This window comes from Rhinolophus hipposideros, assembly GCF_964194185.1.
Source record: "Rhinolophus hipposideros genome assembly, chromosome: 14".
Lineage (NCBI taxonomy): Eukaryota > Metazoa > Chordata > Mammalia > Chiroptera > Rhinolophidae > Rhinolophus > Rhinolophus hipposideros.
Genome location: NC_138060.1, coordinates 1,537,225 through 1,560,249, shown reverse-complemented (window position 1 = coordinate 1,560,249; position 23,025 = coordinate 1,537,225). Strand labels below are relative to the sequence as shown.

At 37.6% G+C, this 23,025-nt stretch overlaps 1 protein-coding gene across 1 annotated transcript in view; it reads right to left on the bottom strand.

Moving 5' to 3' along the window:
- SHQ1 (SHQ1, H/ACA ribonucleoprotein assembly factor) overlaps positions 1-23,025 on the bottom strand; it is a 150,001-nt gene that overhangs the window by 78,681 nt on the left and 48,295 nt on the right. The window contains exon 7 of the mRNA XM_081072717.1: positions 1,430-1,584. Coding sequence (XP_080928843.1) covers positions 1,430-1,584 — 155 coding nt within the window. The remainder of the gene's footprint in view (positions 1-1,429; positions 1,585-23,025) is intronic.

Genomic DNA, 23,025 nt, shown 5'->3' with positions numbered 1-23,025 from the left:
AAAAATTAAAGCAAAGCAATGCTTGCTCAATTTCTGTTCTCAACAATGTTACTTGCCTCCAAAACATTAGATAAATAATCTACCAAAGGACTCAAACATAATGTTCAAGTGCTGTCTATGGCACTTAAAAACCTGCCCAAGAATTTAGCCTTTCAGAGAATGCGTGTAAGAATAAGCACATTCTAAAAATGGTTTTGAAGTTGCAAGACTTCATGATTCCAGATATGCAGATACAAGAATAAAAGTGGTAAGCTGTTTCGAGTATAACTACACACTCTTGCTTAACTTAAGCAATAATATGAAGCATTTTTTTGACAAAGAAAACATTTTCTGCAATTGTATAGTATCTTTACAAAATGAGGGGAAACAAAAAGCATTTTCAGTTATATTAGGCCTCATTGACATTTATTTTGGAGTCAAATGCAAATCTCAAGAATCACTTTTGAAATTTTCGGAATCATGACAACAAAAAATTTGGCACATATAAATTGTAACTCTAAAACTACGCTACCGCTATGATATTAAGTGAGATAGGCAGAGTTAAAAATTTCCCTTCACAATGATACAAACTATTTATGTAATTTTAAAAAAGAAAAGCATATGCTCAGCTCAAGAACAACCCTTTCAGCAAGGACAATTATAAATAGAGACACATTAACCAGAAAGACTTTTGTTTTCCAGGTTTCCAGCCTTTTTTTTATGTAGGTGAGAAAAAAGTTTAGCTCTTCATTTACAAAATCAATCGCGGTTTAAGAAGAAATAAAGTCTGGTTCGTTCCCGGGTTTCGGCACCAAAAAAAAAAAAAAAAAAAAAAGAAGAAATAAAGTCTACGTTATTTAAAAAAAGATCACTTGAGAATACTGATGGGTGGTAAACAAACAATGTAATATATAGATGATGTATTACAGAATTGTACATTTGAAACCTATGTAACTTTACTAACAATTGTCATCCCAATAAATATTAAAATAAAAAAGAATACTAATGTACTTTACAAAGAATTTACTTTTACAATAGGATTTCTTTAAGATTCCCTTTTTTGTAAAGTGCTATACTTGCACCTGCTATTTGACAGCTCAGAGAAAGAATATGTGTATGGCAAAGTTTCCCCCTTGCAGATGTCAAGTGTCATGTGGCAATAGCCCTCTTATTTGGCAATTTATCTCCTAAAGATCCTTTTTCTCTAACTTCAGTTTTACTTCTCCACCTTGCTATTTGTAAAGACTGAAGCCATGAGATAAGATAAAGAGACCAAGTAAGCAGTATGCTTTCACATTGGTTCCCACCACCCATGTACATGTGCAACGCCACACAAAGCGCCCCCCACAAGTAATTCAGCACAACAGGTCTCACTCAACAGGAGTGATGCCTTAATAGTTTCCTTAGTACAGTCATCTGTGCCAACAAGCACAGACATATATGTACTTACATTCCTCTCTCCTTCAGTGACACGAGTTTCATAGCAATATGCCAGAAGGATATCAATTAAACTGTAGTACACTTGACGATGGGCTCTCTTGTCTAGCAGGTAAGATTTATTGACAAATTTTCGCAGCTGAAATTTCTCTTCTTCTGAAAAAGACACTAGAAGAAAATGTATTTAAAAACTAGATGTTCCATTCAGTTTTGTAGAACCCCCAATGTGGAAGATTTGTCAAAATTAGAACTTTAATTATAGAAACTGAAATAAAGTTATTTAACAGGATATATAAACAACATTTTAACTGAACTTCATAGTTTTATTAAGGGCTATACACTTGCTCAACCTTAGTATGGCTACATAAAGAATAAATGTTTAAACAATATCTATCCTTCACCATCATTTCCCCCCATCTTTTTTTGCTACACTTCTGTATTCAAGGCATCTAAATGTCAGTTATTGACTTTAAAATTAAGATAACATATTTTGACCAAAAAAAAAATAAAATAGCTAAGTAAAACTATAAATATTCACTATCCATTTTGAAAGTTTTATACAAAAATATGAATATTCCCATATATGGGTCCATTTTAAGTGTATAGTACTAGTATTTTTCACACATAGAAATAAAATTATACGTAAATGCGCAAATATGACCATATCACACATATCAGACTTATGGGAAGAGGATGTTTCTTTTCAACATAGTATATTTTCTTTTTTTGCTTGGCATTGTCTTTCCATCTTTATCAAGAAGCCCCCCACCCCCATGTTAAAAATTTAGTAGAAATAATTTCACACTTTTCTTGACAAACATGTAGTCAAATAAAAACACAAACATATATACATGGGAGTTTATACCTCCCCTCCCCAAAGAATTAGATTATTTTTCTCTATGTAGCCTGTCTCACTCAACAGTATCTGGCAACTCTCTCCAAGTTAATTGGTACCTAGCTCATTTTTGCAAAGGCCTCGAATACTCCATGGTGTAGCAGCATCTATCCAACCACTCCTCCTAACGATGGGCATTCGCTGTGCTTCCGGTTTTCTGCCACTGCTAAGAATGCTGTAGTCTTTAAAGGCTATAATTCTCTTTTCCAATGGTCATAAATAGAAGTTACCTTTCCTACACATACCTATCACCCCCCCCCCCCAGAAATGAATGTAATATCTCTTTTGAATCGTTTCCAATTTAATGGATATAAAGTGACTGAGGTAGGAAGAATCCAAAGATGACTGCAGGTACGTCACATCATTTGAGTGTGGGCAAGAGAAGAAACCTGTGACTTTCTTTTCTCCAAAAGAATACTCGAAGGTGATAAAACAGACATTCTCATGATTGTATTTTGTTATTGCCAGACTGGAGCGAGAGATTCACCTGCAGGTTTTGAAGAAATAAGATGCCATGTGAGAGGGCTACTTAAGAGGAAACAATGGGGGTCTCTAAGATGTGAGAGTGGCCCCCAGAAGACAACCAGCAAGACCATAGGGGTCTCAGTTCTATAGCCTCAGGAATGGAATTCAGCCAGCCATTGTGTGAGCTTAGAAAAGGACTCAGAGAACATAGCTGCCAACACCTACTAAAAAAAAAAGGCGGTCACATTTGTCTACAGCTTTGCAAGACCTTGAGCAGAGAACCCACCTAAGCCATACCTGACTCCTGGCCCACAAAAACTAAATCATATTGAGGCTATTACTAATTTGAGTTCATTTGCTAGGCAGCAAGAGGAAACTAATATAGTGACATATCATTGTTAATTCAGTTAGTATTTCTCTGACTACTAAACTTTGAGCATTGTTTCATAGGTTTGCTAGCAATTTGGCTTTGCTGTCCTGTGAATTGCCCATTTATGTGTTTTGCCCATTTTTTTCTATTGGATGGCTTGTCTTTGTCAAATTAAGAACTCTTTGTCTATCATAGATATGAACCCAAATCATCCCTCCATATCTACTGCTTATCTATTGACTATGGTTATGGTATCTTGTAACACCAAAGTATTTGTTTTTTTGTGTAGCCAAATAGGTTCATCTTTAAAAAAAAAAAAAAAAGACAGTCAGGATTTATAACCTTCAATAAGGTTTCCTCAATCCCAAAAGTGTACATGAAGTCTCTTTTTCTAGATTTACTGTTTCCTTTTCTTAACTTTAAGTCTTTAATCCATCTGGAAGTTATTTTTTCATATGTTTTAAGAGTTCAGTTAATTCCAGATGAATAGTTAATTCTGCCAGCACAGTTTGTTCAGTAATCCAACTTTTCCCACTGTATTGAAATACAAAATTTTATAAAAGATCCGTTGCTTTTCTTGCTAAAAATTACTTCAAAGCATTTTTAATTTTTGTCACTTGCAAATACACTATTTACCCCATTCGCACTATTAAATACAATTGATGGAAGAGACAAAAGCTATTTCTTTTCATTTCTTTTTTGGGGTGACAATTGTTAGCAAAGTTACATAGATATAAGGTGTACAATTCTGTAATACATCATCTATATATCACATTGTGTGTTCACCACGCAGAGTCAGTTCTCTTTCCATCAGCATATATTTGATCCCCTTTGCCCTCATCTACCACTCTCCTCATCCCTTATCCTCTGGTAACCACTAAACTATTGTCTGTCTCTATGAGTTTTCTTTCTTCATTTGTTTTTCTTGTTTTTTTGTTGTTTTCACTTTTGTATACCACATATCAGTGAAATCATATGGTTCTCAACATTTTCTGTCTGACTTATTACGTTTAGCATTATACTTTCAAGACCTGTCCATGTTGTCACAAATAGCACTATTTCATCTTTTCTTATGGCAGAATAGTATTCCATTGCGTCTATATACTACAACTTCTTTATCCAATTATCTATCAAAGGACACTTTGGTTGTTTCCATGACATGGCCACAGTATATAAAACTGCTATGAGAGGACGTCATAGGAATGGCGGCAGCAGGGCGCACTTTTTGAGTTCTCCTCCGGATCTTATCACAAATGGGACATCTATAACCCATCAAAGGATACTCTGCTCATCACGCGGAACAGCTAAGAGATTCGTGCAAGGATTACATGAAGGTGGGCAAATAGGGAGAGCAGGGAAAGAGATAAGGGAGTGGAGTGGAGATGCAGCCCACATCTGCGGCTGTGGGGACGCAGCCCGCATCTGCGGCAGTGGAAACGCGGTCCACATCTGCGGCGGTGGAAACGCGGCCGACAGCTGCAGAGACACAGGGGATCCCAGGACGGAACAGAGAACACAAAAGCCAGGAGGTGGGCTCTTTCCCTGCGTCCCACAGCTGATCTCTCCCACCACGGGGGCAGCATATCCAGAGCATTTGAGGCAATAACCTCAGCTGAGACCTCCAGTTGGGCCCTGTGCTGGAAAAAGGACACAAACTCCATACCTGGGCCCTTCCCTCACCTCCCCCGCTCTTCCAATCTTATCCCCGCCCTTCCAGAGACTTAAACTGGCCCCTGAACTGAGGAGTAGTGTCAGATTATAGAGGGGCCTTAGTGCTCAGGCTCTGGGAAGACTGGCATGCAGCTCTGACCCAGGGAAGAGGCTGGGAAGAGTGGGATTTTTGCTGTGCTGGGAGAGAATAGACTCCACCCCCAGCCACCACGTTTTCTGGCCTGTGGGAAAAGTGTAACATAGCTGCGCTAGGAGACAGAAGACCCGCCATCCACAGTCTCCACCCTTTCTGGCCTGCCTAGGGCAGGGAAATTACAACTGCGGAGGCACTCCCAGGGGTCAGCAGTAGGCGGCACACACAGCTCTGGGATTTCAGCAGCTCAGAAACCTCCCGCCCGCCACACACACACACACACACACACACAAACATGGAAGTGCCCTAAGACTCAGGAGAACTGCACACAGGGCTGGTGGTGCTACTCTCAGTGCGCATATGTACAGGCAAGGGCAGAAACTGCACTGACTTTGTAAAACCTACCATCCAGACCCCTCAGCCTCACGCATTTAAATCTGCAGTCCCAAAGTCACTCTGGGCACCAGGTGACCGGCTCTGCCTGCACAATACGCAGAGGACTCTTTGGTACAGCAGAGGACAACCTGGAGATTACTTGGTGGGCACTGATTTTTGTTTTGTTTTGTTTTATCTTTATATCTTTGATATCTTTGCCTGTCAAAAGAAGAAAAAAAGGGGGTTGTCAGTTGTTTTTACATGTGAATGTATTTGATTATCTCTATGTTGTTGTTGATGTTGTTGTTGTTGTGCTTGGTGATTTGCTTTGTTCTGAAATTGCCCTACCAGGCCCCAGCTTAAGGGGCACAAGATTCAACACACCCAGAGGCCAACTCCAGACCAAATCAGACTACTACCGGGTTTGACCTACAAGTCACACACCCAGAGGGAATTCTCTACAGGCACAAGAGCCCATAGTGGCCAAACCACATTTAAGTGGTCAACCCTCATGCAGCAGAACACCCTGTAGTGGGCAGAGCCAAGTCTCACAACTAGTCAGCCTGGGAGTTAACCCCACATGCTCACAAGCGAAAAGCAATTAAAGATCTTCTTTAACAGGACAAAATACACAACACAAGATCACCTTTGCAGCACACGCAGAGCACAAGAACGAAGTAGTGCAAGTCAAATATAAAACACAGTAAGAACTAAGAACTCTAGGGGATCTACCTAATACATCAAACCAAACAGAGAGTCAGCCAGAATGGGGAAACAAAGAAACATGTCCCAAATCAAACAGCAGAAGAAACCTCCAGAAATGGAAACAAATGAAACAGCGGTAACCAACCTGTCAGAGATAGAGTTCAGAACACTGATGATAAGAATGTTTAAGGAGCTTACAGACAACATAAAGAAGGATAGAGAAATCACAATGAACAACCACTTAGAACTCAAGACCACAAATACTGAAATAAAGAACTCACTTGAAGGAATTACCAGCAGGTTAGATGAAGTAGAGGATCGAATCAACGAATTAGAAGACAAGTTAGCAGATATCACGAAAACAAAACAACAGAAAGAAAAAAGAATAAAAAAAATGAAAATGGTTTAAGAGACCACTGGGATAACATCAAGCGCAACAACATGCACATCATAAGAATACCAGAAGGTGAAGAGAGGAAGCAAGGGATTGAGAACATATTTGAGAGAATAATGTCGGAAAACTTCCCTAACCTGATGAAGAAAACCAACATACAAGCCCAGGAAGTGCAGAGAATTCCAACCAGGATAAACCCAAACAGGTCCACACCAAGACATATTATGATTAAAACGGCAAAAGTTAAAGACAGAGAGAGAATCCTAAAAGCAGCAAGAGAAAGGCAGAAGGTTACATACAAGGGAACTCCCATAAGACTATCAAATGACTTTTCTACAGAAACATTGCAGGCCAGGAGGGAATGGCAGGAGACACTCAAAGTGATCGAAAACAAAGGCCTACAACCTAGATTGCTTTATCCAGCAAGGCTATCATTTAAAGTGGATGGAGAAATAAAGAGCTTCCCAGAAAAGAATAAGCTAAAGGAATTCATTACCGCCAAGCCAGCATTGCAAGAAATACTAAAAGGACTTCTGTAAATAGAAGAAAGATGAAAACAATCTAACTACAAATTTAAAAATGGCAATAACTATGTACCTATCAATAATCACTTTAAATGTAAACGGATTAAATGCTCCAATCAAGAGACATAGGGTGGCTCAGTGGATAAGGAAGCAAGACCCTTATATATGCTGTACACAAGAGACTCACCTCAGATCAAAAGGCACACACAGGCTGAAAGTGAAGGGTTGGAGTAAGATATTTCATGCAAATGGAAATCAGAAAAAAGATGGAGTTGCAATACTCTATCTGACAAAATAGACCTTAAAATGAAGAACATATTAAAAAACAAAGATTGGCACTATATGATAATAAAGTGATCGATCCGACAAGAGGACATAACCCTGGTAAACATCTATGCACCCAACATAGGAGCACCTAAATATATAAAACAGATTTTGACTGAGATAGAGACAGAGATCAACAGTAACACTAGCTTAGTAGGGGACTTCAACACACCTCTGACAACAAGGGACAGGTCTTCCAGACAGAAAATCAATATGGAAACAACAGCCTTAAATGACACACTGGACCACTTGGATTTAATCGATATTTTCAGAGCATTTCACCAGAAAACTGCAGAATACACATTCTTCTCAAGCGCACATGCAACATTTTCCAAGATAGACCATATATTAGTTAGGCCACAAAACAAGTCTTGATGAATTTAAGAAAATTGAAATCATACCAATTGTCTTCTCTGACCACAGTCCTATAAAATTAGACATGAACTACAGGAAAAAAACTGGAAGACACACCAATTCATGGAGGCTGAAAAACATGTTACTAAATAATGAATGGATCAACCAGGAGATCAAGGAAGAAATCAAAAGATATCTCGAGAGAAACAAAAATGAAAACACGACGAACCAAAATCAATGGGACGCCGCGAAAGCAGTCCTAAGAGGGAAATTCATAGCATTGCATGCCTACCTAGAGAAACAAGAAAAATCACTGATCAACAGTTTATCTTCACACTTAAGGAATCTGGAAAAAGAACACCAAAATAAGCCCAAAGAAAGTACAAGGAAGGAGATAATAAAGATCAGAGCAGAAATAAATGAAACAGAAACCAGAAAAACAACACAAAAGATCAATGAATCCAACAGTTGGTTCTTAAGGAAGATAAACAAAATTGAAAAACCTCTAGCCAGCTTCATGAAAAAAAACAGAGGACCCAAATTAATAAAATCAGAAATGAAAAAGGAGAAGTGACAACAGACACCACAGAAATACCAAAAAAAATTTAAGAAATAACTATGAGCAACTATATGCCAACAAATTTGACAATCTGGAAGAAATGGACAATTTTCTAGACGCGTACAACCTTCCAAAGTTAACACAAGAAGAAACAGAAAGCCTGAATAGACTGATTACCACCAGGGAAATTGAATCAGTAATCAACAATCTCCCAACAAACAAAAGCCCTGGACCAGATGGCTTTACGGGTGAATTTTACAAAACGTTCAAAAAAGAATTATCACCTATTCTCCTCAAGCTCTTCCAAAAAATCCAAAAGGAGGGAAGGCTCCCAAACACTTTTTATGAAGCCAATATCACACTAATCCCCAAATCAGACAAAAACACCACAAAAAAAGAAAACTACAACTCTAATGAACATAGATGCAAAAATACTCAACATAATATTAGTGAAATTCAGCAATACATTAAAAAGCTCATACACCACGATCAAGAGGGATTCATCCCTGGTATGCAAGGATGGTTCAACAACCACAAATCAATTAATGTGATACACCACATTAAAAAAATGAAAAATAAAAATCACATGATCATATCAATAGATGCAGAGAAAGCATTTGATAAAATCCAGCAGCCATTTATGATAAAAACCCTTAAGAAAGTGGGAATAGAGGGATCATATCTCAATATAATGAAGGCCATATATGATAAACCCACAGTTAACATCATACTCAATGGTGAAAAGCTAAAACCACTCCTCTTAAGATCAGGAACAAGGCGAGGTTGTCTACTTTCTCCACTCTATTCAATATAGTGCTCGAAGTTCTAGCCACAGCAATCAGACAAGAAAAAGAAATAAAAGGCATCCAAATTGGTAAGAAGGAAGTAAAATTGTCATTATATGCAGATGACATGATACTATATATAGAGAACCCTAAAAACTCCACCAAGAAACTATTAGAGCTGATAGATGAATTTAGTAAAGTAGCAGGATACAAAATTAATATTCAGAAATCATTGTATTTGTACATACCAATAATAAAACATCAGAAGGAGAAATTAAAAAACAATTCCATTTACAATTGCTTCAAAGACTATAAAATAACTGGGAATAAATTTAACCAAAGAAGTAAAAGATCTGTACTCAGAAAATTATAAGACACTTCAGAAAGAGATGAAAGAAGATACAAATAGATGGAAACACATACCATGTTCGTGGATAGGAAGAATTAATATAGTTAAAATGTCCATACTGCCTAAGGCAATATACATATTCAACGCAATTCCTATCAAACTACCAATGACGTTTTTCTCAGAAATAGAACATATAATCCTAAAATTAATATGGGACCATTAAAGACCACAGATAGCCTCAGCAAATTTGAGAAATAAGAACAAACTGGGAGGTATAACCATTCCTAACATCAAATTATACTACAAGCCTACAGTAATCAAAGGAGCATGGAACTGGCATAAAAATAGACACATAGACCAATGGAACACAATACAGAGTCCAGAAATTAATCCATGCTTCTATGGTCATTTAATCTATGACAATGGAAGCAAGAACGTACAGTGGGGTAAAGACAGTCTATTCAATAAATGGTGCTGGGAAACCTTGACAGACACGTTCAAAAAAATGAAGCTGGACCACCTCCTTACACCATATACAAAAATAAATTCAAAAAGGCTTAAAGACTTAAATGTAAGATCTGAAACCATAAAATACCTAGAAGAAAATATAGGAAGAAACTTCACAGACATTACCTGGAGTAAGATTTTTACTGATATATCCCCTCACGTGAGGGAAGTAAGAGAAAAAATAAACATGTGGGATTACATCAAACTAAAAAGTAATTTCACAGCAAAGGATACCATCAATAAAACAAAAAGGGATCCTACTGAATGGGAAAAGATATTTGCCAATGATATATCTGATAAGGTGTTAATATCACAAATCTATAAAAACCTCACTCAACTCAACTCCAAAAAAAACAATCAACCCAATTTAAAAATGGGCAGAGGACATGAAGAGACATTTTTCTAAAAAGGACATACACATGGTAAACAGACATATGAAGAAATGCTCAACCTCACTAACCATCAGAGCAATGCAAATAAAAACCACAATGACATACCACCTCACCCCAGTCAAAATGGGTATCATCAAGAAATCATCAAACAACAAGTGCTGGCGCAGATGTGGAGAAAAGGGAACGCTAGTGCACTGTTGGTGGGACTGCAGATTAGTGCAGCCACTATGGAAAACAGTATGGAGGTATCTCAAAAATCTGAAAATGAACTACCTTATCCAGCAATTCTACTCCTAGGTATCTATCTGGAGAAATCCAAAACTCTAATTCAAAAAAATTTATGCACTCCTATGTTTACTGCAGCACTATACACAATAGCCAAGATATAGAAACAACCGAAATGCCCATCGGTAGACGACTGGATTAAGAAACTGTGGTACATTTACACAATGGAGTATTATGCAGCCATAAAGAAGAAAGAAATCTTACCATTTGCAACAACTTGGATGGACTTAGAGAACATTATGTTAAGTGAAATAAGTCAGACAAAGACAAATACCATGTGACCTCACTTATATGTGGAATCTAACAGAAAGAATAAGTGAATGAAGTAATCAGAAACAGTTTTGGAGACATAGAGGAAAAACTGAGGGTTGCTAGATGGGAGGGCAAGGTGGGGAACAGGGGGAAGGTGAGGAGATTAGAAAACTATCAGTAACCACAAGATGGCCACGGGGTTTTGAAAATTAATTTGGGGAATGTAATCAATAATGTTGTAAAGATTTTGTAGGGTATCCGTTGGACACTTGTCCCGTTTGGGAGACCACCTCAGGGATGACGTAGATGCCTGATCACTGCACTGTACATCTGAAGCTGAAGCTGAAGAATAGTGAATGCCAACTATAATTTTATATATATACACATATATATATACATATATATATATGCATATATATATGTATATACTTACAAGAAGTGGAATACAGCATTAGGTATAGAGACAGTGGAAATGTAATGGCTCTGTGCGATGTCAGATGGTGGATGGGGGGAGGGGGCTTCACATAGTGTGAGGGATATAAAAGTAAACATCTGAGTTAAAAAAAATCACGCTAAACAAATATTAGAACTGCTCAGTTTAGGTCTCCTCAACAAAACTAACCTTCCAAAGGGGAATTTAAATTTCTCCTTAGACAATTCAATTATTGAAAATGGAGGAAAATGAAAGAAAGTAGCTAATACAGAGGAAAGATGATATGACATGGAATCTCTTTTCCCTGTTATCATTTGCTTTAAGCATGGTAAAATGATAATATGATTGAATGTGTGTACAAGGCTAGACATACACTTTATGTGCCGATTCAAGTTAAAACATGAGCTAGAAAATGTACCATTTAGGGAACGTCTTGGTTCAAAGAACTCAGTGTTTTAGGGAGTCACTTACCAGCAAAAACGCAAATATACTAAGTCACAGCTGATGGACTATTAATAAGTCATTTTTAAAAAGTGATTACCAAAGGGAAATTTTATAAAAGCCAGGTGACGAATGTGTTTTCAAAAGAGTGAACAATGTGTTTGAACAAGGCTCGTTCTGTCTCCATGTTGCTCTCTTAGATTATAAACTTGATTTCTCTTTCATCAGAATACCCCAAAACAGGTCCTATGCAGGATGGAGCATAAAAATTGGGATTGGTTTCTGCTGATGAAATGTCTAATCAAGTTCACTCGGAGTCAATAGAAATACTAGAAATAAAAATTGTATTTTCTAAAAAAAAGAATGCAATGAACATCGAATGCACATATATCATTAAGGATAAATGTTTACAGATTTTTTGGGTGGATACCGAGGAGAGGAATTGCTGTGTCATACAGTAATTCTATTTTTAATTTTTTGAGGAACCTCCACACTGCCTTCCATAGGGGTTTCACCTGTCTCCATTCCCACTATTAGTGTATGAGGGTTCCTTATTCTCCACAACCTCTCCAACACTTGCTATTTTTCTTCTTGATGATAGCCATTCTAACTGGTGTGAGGGGATATCTCATTGTGATTTTTATTTGCATTTCTCTAATGATTAGTGATGTTCACCATTTTTTCATATGTCTGTGGGTCATTTGTATGTCCTCTTTGGAGAAATGTCTATTCAGGTTCTTTGTCCATTTTTTAATAGGATTGTTTTTTTTCTCGTTGAGCTGTATGAATGCCTTGTATATTTTGGATATTAGACCCTTATCGGAGGAACTGTCCTGTGCAGAAGCATTTTAGTTTGATATACTCCCATTAATTTATTTTAGCTTTTACTTCCCTTGCCTTTGGAGTCAAATTCATAAAATCCTCTTTGAACAGAAGGTCCATAACTTTAGTACCTACGTTTTCTTCTATGCAGTTTATTGTTTCAGGTTTTATGTTTAGGTCTTTGATCCATTTTGAATTAATTTTGGTACATGGTGACAGACAGCAGTCCAATTCCACTCTTTTGCATGGCTATCCAATTCTCCCAGCACCATTTAATGAAGAGGCTGTCTTTCCTCCATTGTATGTTTTTGGCTTGTTTGTCGAAAATTGTATGTTCATATTTATGTGAGTTTATTTCTGGGTTCTCGATTCTATTCCATTAGTCTTTGTGTCTGTTTTTCTGCCAATACCATGCTGTTTTGATTACTGTTGTCCTGTAGTACAAGCTAAAGTCAGGGAGTGTGATACCTCCAGCATTGTTCTTTTTTCTTAAGATTGCTTTGGCTATTCAGGGTCTTTTGTGGTTCCACACAAATCTGACGATTTTTTGTTATATTTCTATATAAAATGACATTGGGATTTTGACAGGGATTGCATTAAATCTATATATTATTTAAGGTAATATGGCCATTTTAACTATGTTGATTCTTCCAATCCATGAAAATGGAATGTCTTTCCATTTCTTTGGTCTTCAATTTCTTTTAAAATGTCTTATAGTTTTCAGTGTATAGGTCTTTCACATCTGTGGTTAAGTTGGTTCCTAGGTATTTTATTCTTTTTGTTGCAATTGCAAAAGGAACTTTTTTTAATTTTCTTTTTCTGAGGTTTCATTGTTAGTATATAGGAATGCAATGGACTTTTATATGTTGATTTTGTAGCCAGCAACTTTATTGTATTTGTTTATTGTTTCTAGTAGCTTTCTGGTGGAGTCTAAAGGGTATTCTATATATAGCATCATGTCACCTGCAAAAAGTGACAATTTAACTTATTCATTCCCCATGTGGATGCCTTTTAATCCTTTCTCTTGCCTGATTGCTCTGGCTAGGACATCCCATACTATGTTGAAAAGCAGGGGTGATAGGGGACAGCCCTGTCGAGTTCCTGAACATAAAAGGCTTCAGTTTTTCACCGTTATTTATGATATTAGCTGAGAGTTTGTCATATATGGCCTTTATTACGTTGAGGGATTTTCGTTCTATACCCACTTTATTAAGTGTTTTACTCATAAATAGATGTTGTATCTCGTCCAATGCTTTTTCTACATCTATTGATATAATCATGTGATTTTTGTCCTTTGTTTATGCGATGTGTCACATTGATGGATTTGTGGATGTTGAACCATCCTTGTTCCCTTGGTATGAACCCCACTTGGCGTGATGTATAATTTTTTCAATGCATTGTTGCATGCGATTTGCTAGAATTTTGTCAAGGATTTTTGCATCTGTATTCATCAGAGACATTGGTCTGTAATTTTCATTTTTTGTGTTATCTTTACTAGGCTTTGGTACCAGAGTAATGCTTGCTTTATAAAATGAGTTAGGGAGTATTGCCTCTTCTTCAATTTTTTGGAAGAGTTTAAGTAGGACAGGTATTAGATCCTCTTTCAATGTTTGGTAGAATTCACTAGTGAAGCCATATTATCCTGGACTTTTGCTTTTGGGAAGGTTTCAGATGACTGATTCAATTTCCTGTTGATCGGTCCATTTAGATTATCCGGTTTTTCGTGATGCAGCCTAAAAAGGCTATATGTTTTGAAGAACATGCCCATTTCTTCTAGGTTATAGAATTTAGTGGCATAGAGCTCTTCATAGCATTCTTGTATAATCCGTTGTATTTCTGGGGCATCCGTATTTCTGGAACTTCCCTTGTTTCCTTTCTGATTTGTTTGCGTCTTTTCTCTTTTTATCTTAGTGAGTCTAGCCAAGGGTTTGTCAATTTTATTAATCTTTTCAAAGAACCAGCTCTTTGTCGCATTAATTTTTCTATTGTCTTTCTGCCCTCTATTTCATTTAGTTCTGCTCTGATTTTATTATTTCCTTTCTTCTGCTAACCTTAGGTTTCATTTGTTGTTCTTTTTCAAGTTCTTTAAGGTGTAACGTGAGGTTATTTATTTGGGATTTTTCTTCTTTCTTGAGAAAGGCCTGTAATAATAAATGTTTCCCTCTTAAAATTGCTTCGCTGAATCCTAAAAATTTAGGTACGATTTATTTTCATTCTCATTTGTTTCTATGTATCTTTTGATTTCTTCCCTTATTTCTTCTTTGACCCAATCGTTCTTTAACAGTATGTTGTTTAATCTTCACATATTTCTGGTTTTTCCTGCTTTCTTTTTGCAGTTGATATCCAATTTCAAAGCCTTGTGCTCAGAGGACAAGGCTGATATGATTTCAATCTTCTTAAATTTGCTGAGGCTAGTTTTATGTCCCATTATGGTCTACCCTTAAGAATGTTCCATGTACACTAGAAAAGACTGTATAGTCTGATGTTCTAGAATGAAGTGTTCTATAAATGTCAATTATGTCCATTTCATCTAACGTGTCACATAGGGCTGATATTTCTTCATTTACTTTCTGTTTGGATGACCTATCCATAGCTGTCAATGATGTATTTCGGTCCCATAGTATAACTGTGTTTTGGTCAATTTCTCCCTTTAGTTCCGTTAGTAGTTGCTTTGTCTATTTTGGTGCTCCTTCATTGGGAGCATAAATATTGATGACTGTTATGTCTTCTGGCTTTATGGACCCCTTTATCATTATGAAATGTCCATCTTTGTCTCTTGTTACCTTTTTTATTCTTAAGTCTGTTTCATCTGATATCAGTATGGTTCATCTGCTTTTCTCTGGGTACCATCTGTTTGGAGCGTCAATTTCCACCCTTTCACTTTGTCCTAGTAGCTGAGATATGTCTCTTGGAGCATATGGTTGGTTTTAGTTTTTTGATCCAATCTGCTACTCTGTGCCTTTTTATTGGTGAGTTCAGTCCATTTACATTTAACATGATTATTGATATATGAGAACTTTCTATCATTCTATCTTTGGTTTTCTAGTGGGACTGTGTCTCCATTGTTTGTTTGCCTTTTTGTTGCTGTATGTTATTTCAGTGTGGTGGTATTCTATGATTTTTCCTTCTGTTTCTTATTGTTTTGTTATATATGTCCGTTGAGAATTTTTTTTTTGAGTGTTTACCATTAAGTTTATGTGAAAGTAAGTTTCATATTTAGAATATTCCATTTTCTTCAGCATGCTTACTTTCTCCATTTCTTGTGCCTGGGCAGACCTTTACTCTGTCCCCTTTTATGTTTTGTTGTCACAAATTATCCCTATTTATGCTGTGAGTTGATTTCTGTGCTGCAGTAGAAAATTGTCTTTTTCCTCTCTATTTTTTAAAGTGTTTTCTTTTCTTCTTTACTCTGTATGCTATGTTTAAGTGTATAGTGTTTTATTTGGTGTAGGTGTTGCCATTTCCTGCTTCTGTCTGTTCATACATGTTCAAAACTACTCATGGTTTTGTATTCTTTTGCTTTTTTGTTTCAGGTCGAATGGCCTCCTTCAGTATTTCTTGTAGTACAAGTCATGCGTCAGAAAATTCCCTGAGCTTCTGTATGTCTGGAAAGGTCTTCACTCCTCCTTCATATCTAAAGGATATATTTACTGGATATATTATTCTTGGCTCATAATTTTTCTTTTTCAATAGTTTGAATATTTGATATACTCCCTCTTGGCTTGTAGAGTTTCTGCTGAAAAATATGATGATAATCTAATGCGCTTTCCTTTGTAGGTTACCATCTTCTTTTCCCTGGCTGCTTTGAAGATTCTTTCCTTGTCATTAATTTTTGACAGCTTCAATACAATGTGCCTTGGAGAAGGCCTGTTGGGACTGAGGTAATTAAGTGTTCTATTTGTTTCTTGGATTCAAGGATCCTGTTCTTACCACAAGTTTGGGAAGTTTTCATTGACTATTTGAATATAATCTCTGTTCCTTCTCCATCTGAAATGCCCATTATTTTTATATTGCTCTTTTTTGATGGAGTCAGTAAGTTCTTGTAAAGTTCTGTTATTTCTTTTAATTCCCAAGTCTCTCTCTTGTTGCATCTACGTCATTCCCAGATTTCTATCTTCGATGTCACTGAGTCTTTCCTCCATCTGGTCAGCTCTATTACCTAAGCTGGCTATTTCATTCTTCATTTCTTTTATTGAGTTCTTAATCTCCAGAAATTCTATTTGGTTCTTTTAAAAAATTTCAATCTCTTTAGTAAAATGTTCATTTTGTTCTTTGATTGTGTTTTTGAGTTCATTAAATTGCCTGTGTTTTCTTGCAGCTTGTTGAGTTTTTTCAGGACTGCAATCTTTAATTCTGTGTCATTTAAGTCACATATTTCCATGTCTTCAAGTACCTTTTTTGGAGACTTCATTTTCTTTCTGAGCTGCCTTGTTACCTTGATTATTCATGGGAATTAATGAATTATTATTTCCCTTCCTAGGCATCTACAGGAGTGGGTTCTACAACAGATTGGTAGGAAGAGGTTTTCTTTTGCTTTCCAGTAGGTGTTGGTACTACTGCTTTATTTTCTCTCTGACTATAGCCTTTCGTCCTCTCTCACACTATAGTGTTATATTTTCTTTGTACTGTTCCGGCTTCTCATATGATGGGGGGGATTCCCTGGAAGGTGTGCCTCTCCTCTATGAGTAGGTTGCCTGGGTCTCAGGGGACCACCTCCACTGGGGGATGTGGAGAGCTTCTGAAGTTCCGAAGCTCTTCCTGCACCAGATTTGGGGTCTGTGTTTTCAGTGGCTCTGTTTACCCCTGCAGGGATCTGCCCAGACAGGTGGGGTAAGGGGAGGAGTGGGTTGTGAAAAGTGGCTCTAAGCAATGGCAGCGACAACCAGCTCAGCCAGTCTTGCACCCAAAGCTCCATCCCCTTTGCTGGAACTATGTAGTTCAGCTTTGAGTCTGTGGTTGTGGGCTACAGTACTCAGAAGGCAAATATTCTGTTCTTTTTATCAGGTAATGTTACTGTTCCAATTCTAGTACTGGGCATGTGGAGGCAGGGCGAGTTCTGGGAGAATAGGGAGGGGTTGGCTAGGCTCAGTGCGTATGCCTTCCATCCTCTGCTTGGCAGTGAGGTCTCAAATCGTTGTTGTCACTCCTCTTCCAACAGTCTTTGCTCTAAGGTTTCTGCCATGAGTGTTGGGTTCAGCGTGTTATATGACTATCCATCCCTCAGGCAGGACTATGAGCCATAAGGGGAGCACTAGCAGTCCGAGTTCTTCCCTCTCCCGTGACAGCTGTAGCTCCGAAATGTAGGGAGCTCGGAACTCCAAGCAGTGCTCTGTGTCCTATGCCCGAGTGACCACATCTCCGCACTTACCCTTTTCCTCCTTCCCTGCTTGCCCAATTTGCCCACCTTTAGATGATTTCAGTTGCACATCTCTTCGTCTTGCCTGTCTGCTGCACTAGGAGCTCTTTGTAGAATTATAGGTGTTCAATTTGTTGTAAATTCCAGGGGAGATTTAGAGGCTCACCTCACACCATGATTTCTATGACGTCATAGCACTATTTCTTTTTACATGTCAGCCACCTTACCAAATGTTGACTACTGAGACCAAAAAAGCAAACTAAGATACTAGACGAAAGATAATGGTTAAAAAAAAAAATCATGTTATATCTACATTGTTAAGGCAACCATGTATGAGACTGCAGCTCCTTCTAAGTTTCCTTTGATGCCTACAATTTAAGCAAGGTATCAAAGTATGTATCTTCTCACATTAATGAAACACCAGCATTAATGGTTTCTCAAGTAAAATACATCTTGTGTTAGAGCAAGATTTACAGAAAGAATAACAGCTAACAACCATAGATATGCTCAGTTCATAGCTAGTATAAGTAAAACACGGCCTACTAATTGTCTTAGAGAGATTTTTAAAGAAACATAAGTATGTAGATATATTGTTACCTCTAAATAAAAGTACTATCAATCTCTTACCTTGCAAAGTAATCCTTCATTTCCCTTCCATGCCCTATCAAACAATCACCTTCAAATTCACTTGTTCTTAAGGCCAGTAAAGAGGAGCATTCAGCTTCTAGTTCCACAGTGCTTCATGTCAAAGTAATGCCACATTAACTTTCAAGCCCATTTCTCCAGGTTTTAGAATTGTCCATTATTTAACAGAGGAAAGACTAAACTGCTGTAACAAAGGGTCCATAAAATACAAGGGCTTAAGTAAGATATAAGTTTCTTTCTCATGCTTCTCTTCTAAAGGACAGATCCAGGACTGGCAGGGTATCAGCATCTCTATGATATGACTTCCATCTATGGGTCCAAGACAATTGCTCCAGGTTTTTACCATTTTCTAACCAATGGGAAAGCAGGATAAGAGGAGAACGCAAGTACCTTCTTTCTAAAGAACTGATCCAGAAAGGGCACATAGTACTCCTGCTTACTTCCCATTATCCAGGACTTGGTCACATGACCACACCCAGTGGCAAGGAAAGGAAATGTAATCACTAGCCAGTGGTCATGTGCCCAGCTCCAACTCAGGAAGCCTCTCAGGGGAGAAGGATTAATAAGAGATACCTGGTTGTGTCTACCACTTTTTTGGAGACCCAAATTATTAAACTGCCTTTTAATATTCCCCAACCACTCTCTTGATAGTTAACTACCCAGCTCCTTTCTGTCTCTGCTCAACAAAAGACTGCCCTTCTGCTCATCACAATTGCGCAAAAGCCAAAGGATGAGAATGTAATTACTCACACATGATATCCCCTATTCACATTTAGTTTTCCAAACTCTTAGGAGCTTTAAGTTTAAAATGGTTTCTTTTTGTTTTAAGGCTTGCTTCCAGTTGTTTGGCATCCTGTCCTCTGGAGGAAAAAAAAAACCCTTAAATACACTTATTTGAAATTATTAGAACCAATACTCCTTTGTTCATTAAAATATACACAGTGCAAGAAAAACAACCACCAGGTTTTGAAATATTTTTTACAATTATGTTTTCAACCATGTTAGAAATTCTATGTTTAAAAAATAGAAAACAAAAGGAGATGTATTTGCATAAGCATTGCTCTCATACATGACAAATAACTATCAGAATGCATTTATTTAATCTGATGGCCAGCAACATAGAGAATTGTGTATATTTTTAAACTCTATGCAGGTAGGTATCAGGTAAAGTATTCTTTAAAGACTGACATTTAAAAACAAAATTAATAAAGATAGATAAACTGGGGGTTGATTAAAGCTTCATTAAAAGCTCATATAAAGATCCCTTAATCGAAACAAGCTCTCAGTTCATTTAAAGCGATCTGATTTAAGGAAAGTCTAAGAAGCACCACACTCACTACATGAAGAAAAACTACCTGACAAAGTATTTTAATACCCCTCGTATGCAGCAAGGTTTGTGACAGTATACCCTTTGGTATAGTTTTTGAGACATTCATCACTTTAGCTAATAACAGGAACGTGCCAGGTGTTCATGATGGTATTATCTCACTAGAGAAAAGCCTTTCTATCCTAGTTGACTAATAAAGACTTCTTCCACATAATTCTGAATCACCAGGTAGTGGGCCCAGCACCGTTCAACAACACATCGACTCCTGCATGTCCACTCCTTCATCCTGAAATAACCACACCTGCATATGTCTAATGACTTGTAAAGGCTGACCTGAGAACTGTAGGGGCTGATGTTACATCACCCAGAAGTGCTTCCACACATCACAGGCCACTTTCCATGACTTATATCCATGAGAAAAACCTACTTGAATGTACTCTTCTGAATTCTTGGATGCTAGGTGCCCCTGGCCTCTATTTAAAACACCAGCACCTTTTCCTGAGTGTTTTTAAGTTCCATTTTGGCCTAAGGAGTTCATTAATAATACACAGACATATTTAAATTCTGAAATTCAAGCAAAGAAACCAGAGATGAAAAATAACAATAACAACAAACCAGGAAATCACTAGAGAAACCAAAAGTCTGAACTCCCCAAGGCCTTTTTTATTAGAGCTGTAAATCATACGACCCAAAAGGGACCTTGGCGAGGTGTGTACACAGTCTGGTCTAACCAGGCAGCAGCACTGGGAGCAAGTCCAGATGCAGTGCCAACAATGCCTGGAGGACTGCTGCCAGGAGCAGCATCTGCCAAGCACTCACATGACTTAGCTACTCTCCAGAGCAGCCTTGCTATATACGTCATAGCTCACAACATTTCGATTAATTACACTTCTGTAAAGAATCAACAGTCATACAAAAGCCAGCTAAAAACTCAGTTCATTTAGGGTAGAAACTGGTGCCCTCGCATTGAAGTATATGGCCCAAGATCACCTCCCAACATTAAAAACCCCATCAATATATCTAAAGACTGCAGAGAGGCTCCCACCAAAATGGAAAGTGACCTTACTTCACTGAGAACATTTTCTAGTTTAGTTTCTTTTAATTCTTCCCTTCTGTCTAAGTCCTCCTCCCAAACATCCTTGTCTTCTGTGGGTCAACAATTAAATTATCCACAATCTGGCTCCTCTCAGAGGAAAGCAAATCTGCCTATGACATTGTACACTTTCTGGAAACAGATCAAGGTAACCAGAAGAAAATGTACGGCATTCAAGCCCTCAGTCTAAGTGGGTAGCCCTGTAACACTACAACTTTCAAAGCTGAGATGGACAGCTCTCCAAACACTGAAGAGATCCGTGGTGCCAAACAGGGTATCCCTGCTAGGAAGCTCATGGACTATAATTGGTATGTGGTGTCAATCATGTGCCGAAACCACCAAAAGACACCAAAGGATGTGGAAAGTCCATCTGCATGAAACCAGACTCAGTGGGAGCATAGCACTTAACACTTCCACTTACAAGCCTTTGGAGAGGAAGATCAGGATCATTATGAAACTGAAGATATTAATAATATCTCTGTGTTGTAACTCACAGCTATGATGAAAATGACAGGATAATAACTGAGGCAAAGGTTATCTGGAATTCAAAACAATCCATCTTAATATTTTATGATGAGGATGAGTCGAAGGTGCGCCCCTCCTTGCACTGTCACCTCTGCCGGGCACCCCCTGAGGAAGAAGCCTAAGAGGTAACACCCAGAGAGGTAAGAGGCCTGGAGGCAAAGAAAAAGGGGAAGAGGAGGGGAAACCACAGCAGCAACAGCTTCATGAGTAGGCTAAGAATTTGCAGGTTTATTTCTTGGTTTATTTGTTTTCTCCCATATTTTATTCTAGTTCAACACGCTTCAATTTATTCCTCCAATTCTGGGTGTCTCAAATACTTGAACAAGGAAAAAAAATTGAGAGAAGAATCTCGTTAACAAAAAACTTCCCCTACGGTTTTGTAAATGTACAAAAATTGTAATTTCACAGAAAAGCCATTCAATTCCTGGCTCTCCTGCCACTGATTTTACTCTGTAATAATAATTTCTAACAATTACAATATGCTAAGGATTTTAAATACACCATCTTATTCAATCTTCATGACAATTCAACAAGGTAGGTAGAGGATTTCCACAGCAACCCACAGAGAGCTGCAAGACCACACAGCTAGCCCGAAGGGGGGCAAGACTCAACCCCAAACCCAGTGTTTAGCTTCCATGTATCCTTCACCCCATACTTGGCACATTTAGAAGAGGACTTTCTGTACAACACAGAGATCAAGTTCTTCTACTTTAGATCACAAGCCCTTGCTACTTTTAAAGATAATTTACAGAATGAATCACCACACTAGCTTTGTAGACTGTGATTATTCTTGAAGCCCCAGTCTGGATATACGCCATGGGTCAGATGAAGATGAAGGGTCAGGAAGGCCACTGGTTGAAGGGATGGGCTGACTTAATCTGTGAAAATTATACCCAGAGAACTAACTCAAAGCATAGCTGACACAGAAAACAGGACCTAGAACAAGCTACCATTAATTAAAGTAGAGCAACTTAGAATTTAAATCAAAGGTAATGCCTTCTCTTGATTTTTAGAGCAACTAGCTCACCCTTGTGGACAGAAAACTGCAACCACCAAGTTCCTGTTATACCACCTCATTAAAATACTGCACTAAACTTGGGGAAACTGATTCAGACCAGTAGACAGCCTTGATGATTTAAGTTTGAGCAAATTTTCTGAGCAGATTTACATGGCATATACAGTTAACTACCTATATTATGTTAGCAATCCTATACCTTAAAATTTGTCCATATAATATATGTGGGAAGTCTCTGAAAGATGCTTAAATCAAATGTAAAACCAAGGATTTGTTGAAAACAATGTAACAAGAGTCATTATTTATAAATGTTTCTGTTGTACAGTGGAGTCAATTCTAAAAGATTACAGCAATTTTTCAATCAGGTAGAAATCACCTGAACTCTAACCTAACTACAAAAATATTTACTGCAATATTTACTTGCTATATAAATATTTATTGAGTATCTATAACAGGCTTTATGCTAGACATTAGACAATGAGCAAATAACAGGCTATTGTGTTGCTACGTGTAAAATCAGAATGTTATCATGAAATAGACACCCTGCACATACTTCAGATTGAGTAGTCAAAGGATGTCACTTTAGAAAACTGTAAAACACCCAAATTTCCAT